Below are 20,981 nucleotides of genomic sequence, written 5' to 3' on the forward strand. Positions count from 1 at the left end.
TGACTTCTCTACAGCAAAAAGCAAGTTTAGTATACAACTATGGTTATCGGAAACATATTATTTGCATGCTAAACACACGGCCTGGTTCAGATTACAGGATTCTTGGCCAGATTTTACCCCGATTTTCCCCTCCTGAGAATCTTTGAAAAAATCGTATCCATGGCCTCGATCGGGTCCGATGTTCGGTCCAGATTATCACGTAATGTGAGGCATTCATTAAATCGGATTCGACTCCAAGGCAGAAATCGACTCTCGTGACTCCATTTCGACTCTCTAATGTGATCAATATAATATAAATAAAAACGATTGTAAATTATTTTTAAATATTGTAGCGTTCTCAGACAATAACCAGACGACTTCTGGAACAAAGGGGTGTTTATTCAGGGCTGCTGTCGGCCACAACACACGCCGTACAGACCCCGGCTATACCAGAGAACCTCACTTGCACCAGCGGGCTCTTCTCCTCTCCCCCAGCCGCCACACTCAAACAAAAACAAGGGGCTGAGCGTCCTGCACTCCAACTACATCAAATAACAGCCTCCTTAAGCAAATTACATAAAGTGCAACGCACATTAATAGTGGCTGAATTAACAACATATTATTTTTCATTAGGTGCAACCTGTGAGGTGCAACCTTAAGACTTCTCAGACACTGAATTTCTTCTATCAGTTGCCCAAGAGTAAGTTTAAGTTAAGGTACTTATGGGGTTAAAAGCATAGATACCAAAACTAGATGCCGCATCCAAGCTCTCCAGGCACGTAGACGCATCCGCCATCTTGGAACGGTCCACTGACGTCACTGGCCGTTTGCAAGAATGCCACAACACAGCGCAGCCATGGCTGTGCATTTTAATTCCCCCCAAAATGGACACTCTTTCTTTCGTTGTTGTCATGTGTTAGTGTAGGAAATATAGTGTTTGAGTTTACACAACAACAAACATGCTTTCATAATCATACACTGTACAGACAGCTTGGCAGGGTTGCCAGATCTATGAATTAAAATCCTACATCACGAGTCTAACGTCCCTAGTCCAAATAACAGAACTTAACATCCATAAATAAAATCATTTTAAGATTGACAGCTATATAACAAAATCCTTCCACTCCTAACCTCTGGATAAAACAACCCGGAGCAGAAGTTACAAAGTAATCCAATTCCACTGGAAAGCCGCAGACTTTGCAACACAGACCGGCTCGCACCGTTCCAATATGGCGGACGACCTACGTATAACCAAAGATATTAATATTAACAAGATGTGCCACGGCCATACAATGAATGGGAAGGTATGCAACGCTCAATATGGCCGCTCTAATGAAGGAAGTCCCTCCTTTCAGTTAAACGAGCTAAGCGTCAATCAGTATTGACTGATGATTCTCTGAGGCGGGGCTCTCGTGAGCCGCTTACCAGCCTGTGCGCATGCACAGTGCATGAAGCGATCTCGAATTTTTTTATTTTTAGCACAGTTTAAGCTTAGCAAACCCAAGTTATGGTATAGTTCTTGTGAGGTTTAATTATTGATATGACATATGCTGTTTAATTGTGATTTTTGCCAGCGATTTTAAAAATATCTGCCTTCCTCCATTCAAGTAGATAGGACTGTGGACTTGCTATTGACTACCCAGAGGCATTGCAAACATGGCCGCCGAGTGAGTGGCACGAGCGGCCCATAGAAACAGATGCTTATGCGGCATCTAGTTTTGATATCTATGGTTCAAAGTACTCGATATACGTATTCGTTGGTTTAGCCAATCAGGAGTCAGGGGTGTGGTTAAAGCCATGGGAAGCACAAGGCAAAGCTTCATGGTAACGTTTTAAGTGGAGTTTTTAGGCTTATGTGTAAGTAACACGGTTTGTTTAGTGAACGTTATACAGCGTTTATTGTCATATGAACATTTAACGTTACTGAATTTGACGTGAAGTTTAAAGTTGTGGCTGATGGTTTTCGCCAAATAAATGTCTTGACTCATTTGACGCTGAGTTTCAATGAACATTGTGATCCATAAGAACAAAAAGGTTCTCATATTTTTTATGTATAGACGTGTACTATGTCTATATAGTAAAACATGGTGTTTATAATATATGTAATACGGAGATAATAATCTTTAAAAAACAAATTCCCTTATTTGGTTTTGCATTTCAGAATGTTCAAAATATAAATTACTGGTTTTGTAACTGCACCGGACTCTTGACAGTATATTCATATTATATATTCTATATATATTATATGTATAGTTCACCCCAAAATAAAAATCTGTTATCATTTACTTACCCTCTTGTCATTTCCAACCTGTATGACTTTCTCTCTTCGGCAGAACACAAAAGAAGATATTTCTTCTTTGCATTGGTTTTGTGCAAAGAGGATTGGTTTTGTGTCCATACAATAGAAGTAAAAGTGTGCCAGCGCAGTTTGGTTACCAACTTTTTCCAAAATATCTTATTTTATGTTCTGCGAAAGAAATGATGACAGAATTTTCATTTTTCGGTGAACTATCACTTTAATCTTACAAAGAAATCTGAACTTAGTTGTCTATAAAACATCCTTACAGTTTTCATATAGAGCACTTTCATGTAGTGATGATTGACCATTCAGAAGTTTGATGGCTTACGTAATGGTGACCTATGTCTGTTCATCTTCACTTAACCTGCAGTGCAGCTTCAGCTTTCATGGCTCCTAAGTGGCAGCAAACATCTCTACCTCGGCTGGAGATGGTGGCCTACTGGATTCTTTCATTCTTTTCCCATCTGTATGCCTTCTACCAGCTGCACAAGTTCTCCAAAGGTGAGCTGCCTTGTGTCCTAGAAAAAACTGAAACCTGCCACTTGCAAGAGATCATGAGATCCTTGGTCATTTCAACCACTATGCAAACACCCCACAACATGCGACAGATCGACATAGAAGCAGTATATTCGACAATTTCTAAATATGTCATAAACGTGTTTATTCAGTGATTTAAGTACATTTATTCAGAATAAGTTCAGTTTTTTCATGACATTTCAGTTTAAAAAGGGCTTCTCAAGGGTGTGAAGAGAACTCGTTGTTATCGTGGTCACTGCTGACTTCGGCTATGAAAAGGTTGTGCTGTCAGTTTGAGGTGTGACAGGATCTCAGGTCAGCTAAAGGCAACCCACAGAAGCCATTTAATATTTTTCTATCAAAACATGCCACTCAGAGTAAATGCAAAAATTAATTTGCAAAAGCAGTCTGCAGCATCACCAGTATACTGTATATTGCTTTCGGTATTCTCTTCAAGACTCTTTTTTTTATGAAAACCAATTACATTTTTGTGTTATGCAGACTGGTCAAATTAAACAGCATTTTGAAGGACCAGTCTATTTGAATATATCTACTCCATATGGACATGCTAAACATGTAGATCAGTGTGCTGAGCGATCGTCCTTCCAAGGTTTTAGCAGATATGCAGTCATAAAGGTCTGGAACAACATGAGTGTACAAATGTAATGGGACAATTCTCTTTTTGTATGAACCGTCCTTTTAACATTAGCAAGTAAAACATTTAACATTCTGTGTTTGTTCCTAAGCCAGACCTATACTGAGAATTCTGAAAGTATTTAATAGACTGCATAGATACATATATTTTTAATAGCTACATTTACTGAGCCCCCTGCATTGCAGTATTACAGTTCGATTTAAGGAGTTTTCGAGAAGCCTGCCCTTCTTAAATATCATCAGTTCCCAATGTCTTTTCATTAATGATTAATTACAAGTGAGCAGTTTTACAGCTTGAGACAGAAGTTTCTGTCCTCACTGCACTACAACGAAACTCAATCCTACCTTTTAATATCCAGCTCTCGTAACTTTGTTTGGAAATAAATCTGGAAAAAATCTGAATGCAATAACACTTGCACTGGAAAGGAAATCTGGTTTTATTCAAAGGCTTTACATTGTGAAATGATTAAATTATGGCAAATCTGAAACAGCTCATGGCAGAATTTAAAGTGAGAAACAATCTGTCTCAAATATCAAGTTCAGCTAACCTAAAGCCCTTTTTCCTGGGCCAGGTTGGATTTTCTGATTTTCAAGCACATTGAATCACATTAGTTGATCTCTACACAAAACTGCAAAGATGCCCATGAGACATGCAGTCCGGTGGTTAACAGTCTTTGCGTTATAACTTGTTGTGACCACCAGATGGCCCCGTGATCTACTCTTTTTGTGTGAGACGAATCCTTGCCTGCCAGTGCACCCTGCAGGAAAACCTTCTGTCAGGGTGATGAGAGGTCCATCCTGAGAAACTGGAAGAAGAAAAGAGAGGGGCGGGCAGAGAATTCAATACAAAACTGACACTGCATTGCAGGGGAGGATGAGTTTATGATGGTGTCCTGAGAATATGCAAGAGATCTTTTATTCTTGTATTACATCAAAAAGGCCCATTTCCAAAAACCAAACCCAAATTCAAGAACCTTTGATTTGACTTGTTTTAAAGGAAGAGTTTAAATAAAACCTCTGCCACCATTAACTCTCACCGATGTATTGAAATGTGTATGACTTGGACACAAAGTGAGTTATTTTTATGCGGAATGCCTAAGCTGTTCTTGTACATACAATAACATTGAACAGTAAGTGAAATAGATGTCATTAGTTTACAATTCCAAGACAGTGATCACTAAAAATGTTAAAAATCTGCTGTTTTCTGTGTGTTATTGACAGACCATGAATCAAGTCTGGACAGAGAGGTACAGCTGGAGAGAGGATTCCTTATATGGGGGTTTAAGAAGGTGAGAAAACACGCGAGGACACGTTTGACCGATGTAACACCAAGACGCGATGGTGCTCTTTGTTTTAAAAGCATAATCCATTGGAATAATTGTGTATGTGTATGTTTCTCTCTGTGTGTTTTTCTTTTTTTAGGACCCCACAGATTTTGAATGGAGTTTTTGGAATGAGTGGGCGTGGCAGTCTCTTCTTTGGTCTCTGATTGGCCATGCTATGGTATCTAGGCTGACAGCTCATTACCTGCCTCAGGTAAGCTTAATTCATAGTGATCAGCCAATTATTAGTGAGTAAAGGATAATGTAATTGTTTATATCTTCGTTTCATGCATTTGTGTTACAGTACAGACTGGCAGTCTATATGATATACGGCGTGCTCTCGGCCGGCTGGCTTCTGGGAGTGCGTGGTGTGGTTCTTTTGATGCTGCATTTAAGCATCTCATTGGCTGTTGCTCAGATGCGTAGCCCCGCCCTGTCATGGTGTTGTAGCCTCCTGTTGCTCTCCACACTCAATATTAGTGCCGTCCAGGACTTACAGGTGTGTAAATATGTGTGTGGGTTCAGTAATGCCCGTTACCCATGTGAGGTACCAAACTCCAGCTGAATATGTGCTGTTTCAAGGACTTTCAGAGTCATCTGCAGAGGTTCGCAGAGAGAATAGAGATGAGACTGAACCTTACCTGCATGATTAAACAGCACTGTTCACTTCACACACATGCAAACGGACTGAACAGGCCATGTATAAACTCTCATACACTCCCACACAGTCTCACCTGTGCAAACAGGGAAATTGACATATGTGTCATACAACTTACAGAATTTGCATCGCTATGTCTGTGTATGCTATCGCCTGCCTATTGCAAAACAGTCTATGAACTTATGACTTTCAAACTAAAAGAGTTAGAAGGTGATGTGTGTAATTTCGAAATGCCTTGTGTGAGACAACTGAAAGAAAACATGACCTAAAACCTCAGTCAGTTATCTTATTCTTATCTGCTCAGTCACTTGATTGACAGGCAAACTAAATGATTGATTGACTGCTGTCATTATGCATCTGCTTAACAGCGGAAAAAGATTTATTGTGAAGACCAAAACCTTTTATTATATTATTATTTACTGCTAGACAGGTCTTATCATGCCCCGCTCAAAAACAAACCACCGTAATTTAATCTGTTGTGATTTTTAATCACTTTTAATGGCCTCTTTCGTTATCCCTGTTTACCTCAACCACTTAGAAAAAGCCTAAAGATTACAGGAAGACCCAGGCGTGTCTCTGTGTGTCCACAGAGACACGCAAACTGAAAATAGCATTAGCCAGTGACTAATTTCAGAATGCTGCCCTGTCATTTAGTGTAATTTAGAGGTGGTTATAGCTTTATTTTTGAGTAGCGATAATGAGATTTTCAAAGTGGCTGCTGCTGCGTCTCCCGGCTGGGTGCCAACTGTCCTCTTCTGAGCATGCCCAGCAGATCATATTAGTTTAGTTCAGACCAAGACACAGATCGCTGCTGGGCTGTTAAACAGAGATGCTTTTGAAAAAAAAAAGTATTTTTATGGTAAAATACTTTACACCATTACAGTTCAATGTGCGTCTCAACAATGCTGAGCTGTAGTGCTATCATTTCACTGAAATTCGAACCTTTTTTTTGTAAACATATCCTTATCACTTGGTGACAAATTACCTCAGCCCTGTGAGAGCGGAAGTGGCTGAGATTTTAGCGGATGTACATCATCACCCTGCGTGCATAGTCTATTACTATTGCAATTCAATTTGATGCCAATAGGGCTGCAAAACACAGCACACACATGTATACTTTTATTAAAGGGATAGTTCACCCAAAAATGAAAATTCTGTCATCATTTACTCATCATTTTGTCATTTCATACCTGTATGACTTTCTTTCTTCTGCAGAAGACAAAAGATCTTTTGAAGAATGTGGGTAACCGAACAATGGCAGTACCCATTGATTGCATTGGTTTTGTATCCATACAATGCGTGAATGCTGTTGTTAGGTTACCAACAGTCTTCAAAATATCTTCTTTTGTGTTCTGCAGAAGAAGTCATACAGGTTTCAAATGACAAGAGGATGAGTACATGATGACAGAATTTTCATTTTTGGGTGAACTATCTCTTTAAAGGGCTATTTCACGGGCCAATCAAAATTTCCTCATGTTTTACTCACCCTCAAGGCATCCTAGCTGAATATGGTTTTCTTCTTGAAGAATAATGCAGTCGAAGTTATAATACCACGTATCATTTTACTTCCAAGAGGTAGAATGGGAGTGAATGGGGGTCGACATTTTGAAGCTCCAAAAGGTGCATCCGTCAATCAAAGAACTGCTCGACACGGCTCCATGGTCTTAACAAAGGTCTTCTGAAGCGAATCGATGCATTTGTGTAAGAGAAATATCCATATTGACAGCGCTATTAACGTTGATGTCTTGCTTCCGGCTGCACGTGAACCTGAGACTTGTTTTTCCGCTAAATGAAGGTGACGAAAGCTCCCGTCCAGAGGAGGCGGTGTCCTATTGGCTGAAAAAGAAAAATGCCGCGTTCGTCACCGGAACTTGCATGCGTCATTTGCCGGAAAAACAAGCCGCAGGTTCACGTGCAGCTGGAAGATTTTGCACAGATTGCAGGTTGAATGCTTTGGAAAGGTCAAAAAGTCGACGTAAAATGATAAGTGGTATTATAACTTCGACTGCATTATTCTTCAAGAAGAAAACCTTCAGTTAGGATGCCTTGAGGGTGAGTAAAACACAGGAAAATTTTGAATTATGGCTGTCGCTTTAAGCAACTTCTGGTTTTAGGTATACCTCTGTGTATTATGTGCTGTATAACTACATGTCTCAACGTCATAGGCATTTTTATTATCTTAGAAAATGTGAATCCATGGCAAATTAATATTTAGTTTGCCCTGAAATCTATCTGCCACCACAACTTTACCACCTCTATAGCATCAACTCAAAAAATGATTTAATTTAATAATTATTTATTTTAGGGCCTCTTTACTTTTTATGATGCACTTTAGTTTAATGTAATATTTAGCCTTTTGTTTTAATTTGGTTATTTTTCTTTTTCTAGCGTGGCTGGTACACTTCTGAGGAGCAGTAATTCCTTCTGCTCTTCAGTACTGCCGTTTGTGGTTTGCGCTGCATTAGCTTTAGTCTGGAGCTTTGCTGGAGTCCCCTGGAGGCTGGAGGACCAAACCACCGCCGCCCCCCACTACAAAATAAAGGACTAAAGCCACTCATTTCACAGTTATCCAAGCTCACTGCCTACTGCTTCTATCATCCTCTGTTCTACAATGGACCCATCATGACCTACAAGGACTTCAGCGAACAGGTGGAGACAAACGCTCAAAACATTTCATATAAAGAGGTGCAGGGACTGTCTCAGTCCAGTTGATTTTTCAGTAGTAAGTACACTGCCCAGGGAGTCAGTCATTTCTAAGGCTGTTCCATTGTAGTAACCTTTAAGCAGTGCACTAAAGCGTGTTCCCTAAAAATGCCCAGAATGCACTGCAGAAACCTGCGTACTGATATATATCTTACTGCCAAATCTCTCGAGTCAGCATAAAACAAGCCCAAATTTAAAGGTTTTTATTATGTAGGAAATTAAAAAGCGGAAAGAGATGTAACTTTCTCTCTTTTTCTCTGTCTCTGCAGGTAGAGCGGCCGGTGTGTAAAGTATCCATGCAGTATGTGTTGGGTGGAATCCTGCGTTTGTGCATCTGGTGGTGTTTAGCTGAAATGATGATCCACTTCATGTACATGCACGCCATCCAGGGCAACGAAACCTACCTGGAGGTCCTTCCACCCTGGGCGCTGGGTAAGTCTGTGTGTGAGAGAGTTTATATGCAAATTCTGCTTCATTATAATCAAATGAATGTGTCTTTCAGAATGGATACGAGCTGTTAGGGTATAACTGGTGTTATTTTGGGTTTTGCGCCCTGGAAGTGTTTATTACATTATTAGAAGGCACAGATGTTCACATTGAAACACACACACACACAATATGATCTGTGTTCTTCCATGTGCAGCACTCATCTAACTCCTTGCTGTTTATTGATCTGTAGAAGTTGCTGATTTTCGCTGTCTGAACGTTGATTCACAGACTATGCAAAAGGGAGCAGAGGTCTGTACAGCAGCAGCCTGGAACATCGAGTCATTATTGCTGCTTTCTGCCTGTGTTTCATACAGAACGGACTCTCGGCAGAAATGTGTATATTTGAAAGCTTTTAGCTCCGTACCAGTGGGATTATGAGACAAGACAGATACAGTCCTCAGCATAGAACCACAGAGAGAGTGAGAAAGGGAGTGTGTTGGTTTAAGCTAGAGATAGCTAGAGATGATAGAACGGAAGTATAGAATTGATTCTAACACCATCCAGAACGCCACAAAATGTTTTGCTAGACTAGTTGAGGACATCACATGTAAATATAATGTGTGAAATTAATTTAGCATCTTTAACCATAATTTGAGCTGAAAGAAACCATAGACTATTGGGTCATTTATTATCATGGCACAGTTGCTGGCACAGTGTTCATGAGACAAAATGCACCTTTTTCAATCGACAACCATTTAAAAGTTTTCATGTATAAGATTTATTCAAACAACTAAATTCCAAAGTCCCACTGATGGTTTCAGCGGCAACAACATTAACAAACGTTATGTGGCCCAAACTTAACTTCCAATAGATCGCCGCAAAGAATCAATAACTTTTAAGTAGTTTTAATGAATTTTTTTATAATTAATATACTTTAAAATATTCAAATAAATTAATATATTAATTGAATTTAAAATAAATTGTTAAATTATAACCAAACACAGACCGGAAGTTGACTTTGGGCCTTAACCTTTCACATAACAGCTCAGAATATTCCTTATAAACGGCTTGTGTGTTGTGATGTCATTTTCCTTACGACTCAGATGATTGGCTCAAAGACTGAGAGCCCAGATGACAAAATTGAAATCACCTCCAGTATGCTTTCTGTCAGCCGAGCAACTGGCATTGAGAAAAACTGTAATACTAACAGACAGATATTTATAGAAAATATTCCAGACACACAACAGGAGATGGAGCTTGTCGCGTAACATCCCATTTATTTCAACTGTTTAAATGGCAAATGTCTCTGTTAGAGATCATACACAGCTGTTCAATAATATAAAACTGTCATACAGTGTAAGTGATTTCCTGTCTCCCTCTCTCTTTCACCTGCAGGTGGGTTGGCTCTTGCTTTAGTGCAGTTTTTCTTCGTGAAGTATCTGGTCTTGTTTGGCTCTGTGTCTCTGTTTGTCAAGCTGGACGGATTGGACTCGCCCGCATTACCACGCTGTGTCAGTATCATGTACAGCTTCACCGGGATGTGGAGGTACAGCAAACACTTCTGTCTCTTACCTTGAAAGCACCAGCCTTTGAGTTCTCTGCCTCAGCTGCCACCTGCAGTGTGTCCGTGTACCAGCAGGGGGCAGAGCAGCGCTGCATTCACTGTCATTGGTTTAAGCCATAAATTGACTGGCATCGGTGTAGTAGGACTCACTATATATAAGCACATTAAGGCAACATAACAAGATTTAGGCGTTCTCTTGTGCTAAATGCCACAGCTCAAGCGTATGGGGTTGTGTGCTCGGCTTCCGAGCGGTCCGGAGTCCCGGGAGAAGACATTAAACAGGCTCATACATGCAAGCTTCCTCTCATTGATTGGATTTTACTGTAAATGCTTTGTGAAGTTACATAGATTGCAGGTTGAATGCTTTGGAAAGGTCTTTTAAGTCAACAGCAGTCTACAAGCGCTTTAGATTTTGTGTTGTATATATTTGATTTATACTCTTTGAAAATAAGATAATATGCACATTAATGACATTAAAGGTCCATTCTCCGTGATGCCGATTTTCAAACTTTAGTTGGTGTGTAATGTTGCTGTAGGAGCATAAATAATATCTGCAAAATGTTGAAGCTCAAAGTTTAATGCCAAGCGAGAGATTAACAGAATTCACTTTTCAAGGACTACAGAGAACGGCTGGAATCGGACTACAGCCCTTTACTTCCCGGGTAAATGATAGGGCTGTGCAAAAATATCGATACATGTAACTATCGCAATATTTTTTTTTTAATAGTGATAGTGTATCGATAGTAGGGTTGGGAATCGAAAATCAATTCCAATTTGGAATCGGAATCGAAAGGCTAGGAATCGGATCGGAATCGAAAGGAATAGGAATCGGATACTTGAGATTAAAATTTGAATTCCTCTTATCAATTCCTGTGTGGATATTTTCAGAAAAGTACATGCGTTGCATGATCTGCTGATATCTCAATAAAAGCCCTTATGAAAATTATCGATATTTTTTACTATAGTGAGCATAGTTTAGCTATAGAATTTGCATTAAAGCACAGGAATCACAAATTAACCATAGTTGCATTATAGTAACTACAGTTTAACCATGATGTAGTTCAACTATGATAATACAAATTGTAATAAATCAGAAAAGGTGTGTTTCTATGTGTAAATATACACAAAACGCTGCTCATAAATATATATATATATATATATTGCAAACAAGTCAATAAGCAGGCTAAATGAACATACAGGTTGATATCTAAATGTTTTACTTCAACTGTGGAATCGAAACTGGGAATCGATAAGAATCGAAATCGATAAGCAGAATCAGAATTGGAATCGGAATCGATAAAATTGAAACGATTCCCAACCCTAATCGATAGTGATACCTCTACTATCGATAATTTTTTTAAATCATGTCATATTCATACGGCCAAAAGTAAGTGGAAGCGAGCATGGCGAAAAATATAAGAACGCTTGGAGCTCTCAGAGCTGATGTGTGGGTGTGCTTTGGTTTTCAAAATAAGTCATGGAGTAATGAGTTATAAAATGATGCTGTTGTAGGCTTCGCAAGTCATGACACAAGTCACTTGGCTACTTCAGTGCATTAGACAAAAAGTTTATTAAGAAAAGTAACAATGACATTTATTGTGCTTTCACGGATGTGACACCAGCGCATTTACAGCACGGATGAACCAGAGGTTTTATACTGCCCATGTTCATTGTTTTAACTGTAATGCACCACAACAGCCAAGTGACTTGCGTGAGCCACCTTATTCCCCTGTGCTACCCACTTGAGGGGCGCAATCCACAGTTTGAGAACCCAAACCTCTGATCTAAAGGTCCATGCATCGCACATCATGGCCACTCTGCAGAGGTAAGGGATGTTTTTACACTTATGCTTACAGAAAACCCCCGGTGGTGCTCAGCATGTTGTATTTCTAGCTCTAGCTATTTAAAGTATTGCAATATATCGCAAATGTGTATCGTATCGAAATACATACCAATATATTGTACCGTGACCCATCTATCGTGATATGTATCGTATCGGGAGGCACTTGCCAATACACAGCCCTAATAAATGATGTCACTAATACGAGTTTTTGAAAAACCTCTGCCCACAGGAATACGCAAAAAAGGGGCGAGACCTTCCTTAGAGAAGAGGAAGAGCCGCTGGAGTAGTGTTTGGTTATCAGAGATTGTAAATATTTGACTGAGCTGCGCGCTTAATTACTTTCATCACAGTCCTACAGCTGGTAATAAGAATTCAGCTACACACATTCTAAGATAACCAACAGTCAAATAACAGCTTCCATGACTTTAACATCGGCTCTGAAAGCTGTTCTGTGTAATACACTGATATTGTGTGTGTGTGCGCATACCTCTAAAACACTTCTATGAATCGTCCTTTGAAGTCCTGCTTGCAAATGTCTCCTTGTCAATCTGCTTGTTTTATTATCCAACTTAGGTCCAATATAAAAAGGCAAAACTAACGCTTCTGTTATTAGTGTTAATATAACCGGTCTGGCGCCAATCGGTCCGGTGTCATTTCCCTCGCCATATTAGGGAAAAAATTGTGATCTCTAACAAAGATTGACGTTTGCATATGCACTAGCAGACCTCCTTTACACTTGGATCGATCTGCATGTTTTTAACTGATGAAGTGAAGTTGACGCCATTGTTACTGTTTATTGCTAAAAGCCAAAGCTTTTGAATACATGTGCACTGAGAGGGGGGCCGACCAATCACAACAGCCTGAGAAGCGGAAGCTCGCTGATATGGTATGGGTGGGACATCTTCAGACACACGCACTAAGCGGGGAACCAATCACGACAGACTGGGCCAGCTTTACCAATCAGAGCGTTTTGAAAGGAGGGACTTTACAGAAACCGGAAAAATCTGATTGTTTTGTGAGAAGAGGGACAGCGGTGAACAATAGACTTGAAATATGTGAAATATAAAGCGTTTTTTGTAACTAGAAACATGAACATTCATTATAAAACATAATCAAAGCTTCGAAAACAGCCAAAGAACGGTTCCTTTAAATGATATTAATACCATGGGCTTTTGCACTAACAAGATTAATTTATTATATGAATAATTACTTTAAATTAGGGCTGTCACAATATTAGATTTTCACTACACTCTTAAAAATAAAGGTGCTTCACAGCGATGCCATAGAAGAACCATTTTTGAAACTGAGGTTCTTCAGATGTTAATGGTTCTTTATGGAACCAAAAGGTTCTTCTATGGCATCGAAGAACCTTTTGAAGCACCTTTTTTAAAGAGTGTACATGTTATTGTTACCAAAATAAATCACAATAGCAATACTATAGTGACTACTAAATAATGTCATCCATCAGATTCATCTTCCATTTTGTTTATTGTGGGTATTAATTTTTTTGCCCATTGAATCACACTCCAAATAAGAATGTAGGGAGGAGAGAGAGAGTCTCACTATTGTGGGTCCTAAAGCCAAATTGTAAAAGGGTGGGGATTTATTTACAATATTATCATATAGGCATGGGCCAAATACTGGCTTCAAGGTATACCACGGTTTGAAAAAGTCATGGTTTTAAAACCACTAACATTTTATGTTATACCATTCCCAAGGTATGAGCTCTTTTTTTATGTCTCATCAAAGACAGAAAGTGTAGCAATCCATCAGGTTCTGTGCTATTTTTTGTTTATGCTTAATTTGTTGTTTGCTTATCTGCTTTTAATCTAAAAAACAGTACAGTATGTATGTAAACATGTAAGTTTAATTACTGTAAAGGGGGGTGCCATGCTTTCAAAAGGTTTGGATTTGGTTTTACCATCTCATACTATTATTGTACCATTTACTTTACTCTAACGAGTTGTATTATTTTAAACTTGTTTATTAGCCGATGTGGCTTTGTCATTACTTACAAAAATGTGCCATGGTAGCCATAGTTTCTGCCAGAATGCTATTATTATTATTACTACTACTACAATATTTGTTTACTATAGTTAAAGCTAGTAGTTGCAGTTATTATTACTACAGTAATATTTTGCCAAAACTTGGTATCCGCCACCACCAGTAAATAAAAGAAATGAAACGACAAAAAAGAAAGACGTTTTGAAGCAGTTCCCATTTTAATTTATTATGTATTTACAAAGATGCCATTGTAATTTGTGACCCTGCCTGTGAAATCCAGGCTAAAGTCTAATCTCTTTGAATCTAATGATGAGATAATTAGCTTCAAAGATAGATATCAACCATTAATTTCACTATGATTTCAATCTTGAAAATGGCCTTACTCTGTCAGTATTAAATATAGCAAGATTATATTTCCACAGAATGTTCTTTACATGATGTAGGGTGATTTTATGTAGAAAACAGTAAATCACCAAAAAATGACTTGAGCTGGATTTTCACAGGCAGGGTCACATTTGTCGCTTCATAATGAAATGATTTCCAGTTAATTGTCCATAGCCAAATAATTAAACTGCACTCATTGGCACCCACTCTAGCTGTTGGAGTATCACTTTCCCATATAACCCTGCATGCTTAGTGTACATCAGCAGAACCATCCTGCCGACAGCCGCTGAGACTATGAGAGCCGGAAAGGTTAAGCACCAGTGTATGTGTGTGTGAGTGCTGTTAAAGCTGATGGAGTTTGGAGTGTGATAAATGAGAATTGTAAGGAAATAGACGTGTGCTGTAGACTTTAGCGGGACCTCGTCTGGCCTTCATCCCGCACGGAGCAACAGAGCTCAGATGCGCTTGCCCTTCCATTCTAACAACTCAGCAGAGCCTCAGCACACTCGCGATGTGTCATATACCTCAAAACCCCCAGGAAGAACCCCCCCCACACACACACAATTCTCTGTGTTTAATGGTTTAGATCTGCCCAGATGCACCACAACAAGCGGAGTTAGCACCCCATGCTGCGGGACGGCAGGCTGACACGAGTCTCTGATTACAGTACAAATGTCCTACAGAGAGCGAGAAGGCATTGAAGAAAAACAGAGAGAATAAAATAGAGAAGGTCGCCATTGGATCCAGTTCAAGAGTTAGTGTGGTGTTCAGATTAGAGATGGGTATGTGTGTTTATTGCTGTGTGTGCATGGGTGCGATTTACAGGCATGGCCTGAGTTTACATCAGTTGAAAGGTTTATAGGTTGTGATAAAAACCTGTTCGTTTAGACAACACACACAGTTTGTGTAGTTCTATACCATGTTGCTGACTCCTATCTATAGTTATCTAATCATTCTTACTACACACACACACACACACAAAGATTATTGTTAACTGACACCCATTGACTTGCATTGGCTTTGTATCCATACAATAGAAATGAATGGGCACCGCCGTGGTTCGGCTACCAACATTCTTCAAAATATCTTCTTTTGTGTTCTGTGGAAAAAAGAAAATCATACCGGTTTCAACTTTGAAATGACAAGAGGATGAGTAAATGATGACAGAATTTTCATTTTTGGGTGAACTATCACTTGAATTGGATCACAGCTGTATCATAAATGGGCAGCTCACCTCTGGTTCAATGGGATGATGTGGAGAATCTGTTTACAGACCGTTTCTGTCAGGCCTGTTTCAATGATGAGGTGTAAAACATTGAGTGAACCTGTTACGATGCGTATCTCGGTCTCAGCTTCAAGAATCACTGTGTGACTCACAGCTCATGAACGACACCAGACATGAGTGCCTATTTTATCCTCCATGGCTGTTTCAAAAGCTGTACGTCTATAAAAAAAGTAGAAAGTCTGAGTTTGGAACGTCATGCAGGTGAGTAAATCATGGGGATTTTCATTTTTAGGTGAACCACCCCGAATGCCATAGCACATTGACACTCATTGAGTATTGAAGTTTGTTGTTATGCTTAAGGGATATTTCACCGAAATGAAAATTATTTCATCATTTACTCATCTTCATGTCATTCCAAACCTCTTTGACTTTGTTTCTTCCACAGAACACAAAATAAGATATTTTGAAGAATGTATTCATTATATGAACGCAAAACCGCTGAGACATTTCTCAAAATATCTTCTTTTGTGCTCCACAGAAGAAAGAGTCATATACAACATGAGGGTGGATAAATGATGACAGAATTTTTATTTTTGGTTGAACTGTCTACTTGAGTGAGTACAGTACCACACACTTACGAATTGTATTGCAAGCACGAACCATGCTTGCTACTTGAGTAGAGTGCGTTTCAGCCTTAAATGGTCGAGTCACATTGTTTTATTAATGTAGAGTTGAGTGAAATGACTTCTGTGTATAGTCTGTTCTCCTCGTCTTCCCGGATGACTTTATTTCCCTGGAGCCAGACCAGACTTCATCAATAGTCGCTAATGAATGCCATGAAGTGCTGATGAATCAAATGCTTCTGTACATCTGACCAAACCCGTTCTCATACTCTATTCGGACGAAAGTTTTTGTGAAGCGTCATTTGTTGTCTTTAGTTTGTTCAACGTCTGGTTATTAATGAATTACAGAACAGTTTGATTATTGCCAGTCTGTGAGCTCATGAAAACTTAATGTCGGAGCTCTCCAGCCTGTTAACAGCCATCTGCTGGCACATGTCAGTTTGTCTCCTGTTTTTAGAAGCAAGCAGCACCAGCTCTTTACTGCTGTGTCTGAGGTCCGTGTGTGTTTGGACTAAATAAGTCGACAGAATGAACTGCAGATGAAAGCCCTATGGCTAGAAAACTGTCTGTTGTTCTGCTTTGTGTTTGCTTTAATTGGATGAGACGATGGGAAGCATCATCTCATCCAAGGAGTCTCCAGATAACCATTCACTTCTTCCTCATGCATTTAAATCTTTTGTTTGTTTTGAAAGGTGAAAGCTTATTATACAGTGACTAACTTCATTTTTGATGCTTTAGACTGTCTTTAGTCTTTTTTTATCAGTATATGCATTCCTTGGGTACTTATGGGCTGAGCTACAAAGTCTAGTTGTTTAAAGTTGTTGTAACTTGTAGTAACACGCTATTGTCCCACAAATAGTGATGTGCTGAAATGGCACATTGCGGTTTATTATAAAGGGCCGTAGCCAGCCTTGTGGAAGTGGTGGTTCTTTTTCTCAAAAAGTGGACCTTTTTTGTCATTTCCCCCCACATTTATTATTTAATTTTGAGGTTCAAATACTTGTATGCTCTAACTCTAACACTGTTTATGTGAATGCCCCACTCTCCATACAAATGGTAAAATGTGTAATCGGAGGACCACTACGAATCCAGCTGCTCATTACAAATACTCAGAAGAACTCCTTGTTCTTTATTAAGGGTCCATTTGGTAAGTTTCACTTTGAGGAGTTATTTAATACATTAACTAACAAACATGCACTAACATGTAGTTAACCTGGGCAGTTTTAACACATGAATCCTCATGACTCCAGTGTTACCTAAGGTTAGCCCTTTCATGGCCGTAGCCGGGTTTGAAAATTAGTGAGGTGGTCGGGGGTCAATCATTTACCTAATGTTACCAATAAATGCTATAAATCATTAAACTTTAATACATATAATGAATAATAAAGTTAACAAATGATAAACTTACTATTATGTTATAAACAGGGCTTGATACTGTGGCTAGTGGTTTTCCAAAATGACTAATTGCTCCGAGCGGGTCTCGAACCTGCGTCTGTCCGGTATGGGAGACAAGCGCTCTATTGAGGAGGCTAAACAAATTTTTGAAGTTAGAGACTCAGGCTTACTTACACAGCTCTCTCTCACTGGTCTCTGTTACACTAGCCACCCGGCATTTTCACTGTAAACAGTTTTGTTTTTGGGAAATGATTTTATATGACTAAAGTTGACAATGGCATGCTGTGAGATCATGCGTCGAAAAACATGCCCAAAATAAAAACGAAAATGTTCCTGTACGTAGTTGAAAAATAAATGCCTGTACGATACAGTATGATATGTGAAAATGTATAAGTTAACTCAACTCACTTTTATTGTCACATCACCACGTGTGGTGAGTGAAAGTCTTGGGTGCGTAACGTTACTCCATACAAAGTAGAATGCAGTTGGACAGACAACTGTATGACTTTACAGACTTAAGTGACAGTATATAGTGCAGATGAACAGTGCAAAGTATAAACAGACAGACAGACTGTACAAAAAAGACAATATACATATGGACAGTATATATACACAAGATATACACATTAGACGTTGAACATACACATTAAATATGCAGGTGTACACATGAACGTGTATGTATAATGGATCAATATAATAGTTTGGCGAAAGGTGGATTCGTATGGGATTCCTTTTGTGCCAATAAGAATGAACGCAAATTTTTTAAAAACGAACAAAAATATAAAATGAGAAAGAAAAAAAACACTTTGATAATGAAAACAATAAACTCAGTTGCAAGAATGTGGCATGATTTCTTAACAATTTTTTAAGTTTCGTTTTTGCAAATAATAGTTTTGAATTCGCTGCTAGATTTTTCATTTGCGCTTTCCGAGTTTTCGTTTAGGCTTCTCAATTTTTCGTTCGCCTTTCTGGCACAAAGCTCACGTGTGGGCGGGATTTATGGCCACTTTACTCTCATTGGTTAGTGAGATTTGGATTGACAGCTCCCTGACCAGGAAGTCGAAACTGAAGACAGTGCAGCGGATTAGAGAGCAATCTGTTTGCGGTTTTCTGTATAGTATTGTTTTAGTGTTTGTACTTAAATTACTTTCTTATTTTGTTAGTATATTAGCAGGGTTGCCAACTTTCACGCACTTAAAAGTGGGACACGCTTCCATATGGAGCCAGAGATATGACAAAACAATCTGAATTTGAATTTCGTAAATCTGAATTATTGACAAGTGTTTTTTAATTGCGCTCACTCCCAGCGTTTGCTTTTGGTGCTTTTACCCACAGTGTGCTTAGTGCACGCTCGCTGCTAGCTGCCCCACTATGCGCACTGGATTCGAGCATCTGTGGGTGCATATACATTTAATATATTAGACATGTATGCAATTTTTATAAAGAACGTTTGTGGGTCCTGCAAAGTCAATAGCCGGGTTTCCATCCAAAGTTGCGAATTTATGCACAAAATTGGAATATCGCATAAAACATTTTCGAATAAGCACCGTTTCCATCCAAATAGTCAACCGTCACTTCCTAATAAACTGCTACTAAATATCAGTAAGAAAAGTAAGAGAAGCCACTGAATATAATGATTTTCATATAGAATAATACTTGCGCAAGCAGACGATTACGAAACACAATAAATGCGGTGCTTTTGTGGGTGTCTGCTGTTTGGGAAACACAGTCGTGACTAGGGATGTAACGATTCACCGTGAGCCGGTTGAAAATCGGTTATAATGAGTGACGATTCAATTCGGTTGAGGCTTGAACTGAATCGCAATACATTCTTTGAACAGCAGGGGCCGCTATTTTCACTGCAAACCTAAACGTGGATGCTGATATTTCTTAAATGCAAAAAAATCCAAGAAAAGCACAGACAGTATTAGTTTGTTTATATTAAAGAGACTTTTTCTATTATTAATTTGTTATAAAATCGCAGTTTACTTTTGTTATTTGAAATAAAACATTATTTTATAATGCAAAGAAACGTAAAGCATTTAAGAAATAATGCAAGGGAAGTTGTTCATTTCTAATTTGTTTCAACTCATTTTTTAAAAATAAATCGTGAGTAAATCGTGAATAAATCGCATCGTGAGATCAGAATCGTGAATCGCATCGCATCGTGAGCTGAGTGAATCGTTACATCCCTAGTCGTGACAGTTCTAAGAGGCAATTACAGAATACTTTGACGACTTTGCTCAGGCATTTAAGAATGACCGTAACAACATTTCTCATGCTGTGTAACAAGATCATTACTCTGGTTAGTCAGGTTATGCCGTCTCATAGTGCAATTACGTGGCTTTTTGGAGGAATTTGTTCGGCAAATGCATTTCCATCTCCCATTATTCGCATTAACCCTTTTTCGCAAAACTGAAAAACCACCTCAAGCGAGAATAAAAAATTTTTGCGAATAAAGGGTTTTTAATTCGAAATTTGGCGTTTCCATCACTCGTTTCTGATGAGAAACTTCAAAATGCGAATAAAACCAGAGTGATGGAAACCCGCTTCACGTGGCACGCTGCAATAAAAGTTATGTATAACATTTAATGCTACAATAGAGAGAAAATGAATAAACTATGTAAGCTACAGACTGAAATAATAACTTTTGTAATAAAAAAATAGTGTGTAATAGTATTGAAATGCTATAACTTTGATCCAGGACACAATTAACGACCAGCTGAAACAATCTGGACACAACACACGTAAAGATTTTTTCTTATGACTAGAGCCGATTCCAGTCTTTGTCAGTCAGAAAGAAGCACACACCTAACTGCTGTGCCAGACCACTACACCACACATTCAATGACTGGACGTTCTTCTGAACCAACAAATCTATCGATCTATGTAATATTCCCGTTTTGTCAGTAAAGCAACCATGATGTTCGTGTTTTTGTATGGTTATGCACTTTCTGTTTCATGCAGATTAAACATTTTGATAATGATAACAAGAGAGCATTTATTCCTCAGGATATAATGTAAGTTTGTTGTAGATATAGTTCACTATAAATAATATGTTGAGTAATATATGACTGAAAACGCCATAATATCCAGGTGCATTTTGCTGCGTTCGTTTTGCAGGCTACTGTATAGTAGATAGAAAATGTGTTTATTTCATTTAGACTGTATTCACTAAAACGCATAAACTGATAGCTTTTTTATTTTGCGTTGACAAAGTAGGCTATTTTTAGCTTAAGATGGAGGTGTGTTCGTTTGCTAATTTTAATTTTAATTGTACCTCATTGCTACTTGTACTTCATATAAATAAATGAATAAAAGTACTTTAAAACTGCAGTCTTTGTCATTTAAAAAATTTACATAGAAATAACACAACAATAGCT

General features: G+C 38.7%; 1 protein-coding gene across 1 annotated transcript in view; it reads left to right on the top strand.

Annotated features, from left to right (window-relative positions):
• The first annotated feature begins 1,757 nt into the window (after positions 1-1,757).
• Positions 1,758-20,981, top strand: part of hhat (hedgehog acyltransferase) — a 57,540-nt gene continuing 38,316 nt past the window's right edge. The window contains 8 exon segments of the mRNA XM_057344626.1: positions 1,758-1,836; positions 2,654-2,779; positions 4,670-4,737; positions 4,871-4,984; positions 5,075-5,269; positions 7,817-8,077; positions 8,401-8,563; positions 9,956-10,106. Of these exon segments, the coding sequence (XP_057200609.1) occupies positions 1,833-1,836; positions 2,654-2,779; positions 4,670-4,737; positions 4,871-4,984; positions 5,075-5,269; positions 7,817-8,077; positions 8,401-8,563; positions 9,956-10,106 (1,082 nt within the window). The 5' untranslated portion in view covers positions 1,758-1,832.

Source organism: Triplophysa rosa, linkage group LG10 (assembly GCF_024868665.1).
Source record: "Triplophysa rosa linkage group LG10, Trosa_1v2, whole genome shotgun sequence".
NCBI classification, from domain to species: Eukaryota; Metazoa; Chordata; class Actinopteri; order Cypriniformes; family Nemacheilidae; genus Triplophysa; species Triplophysa rosa.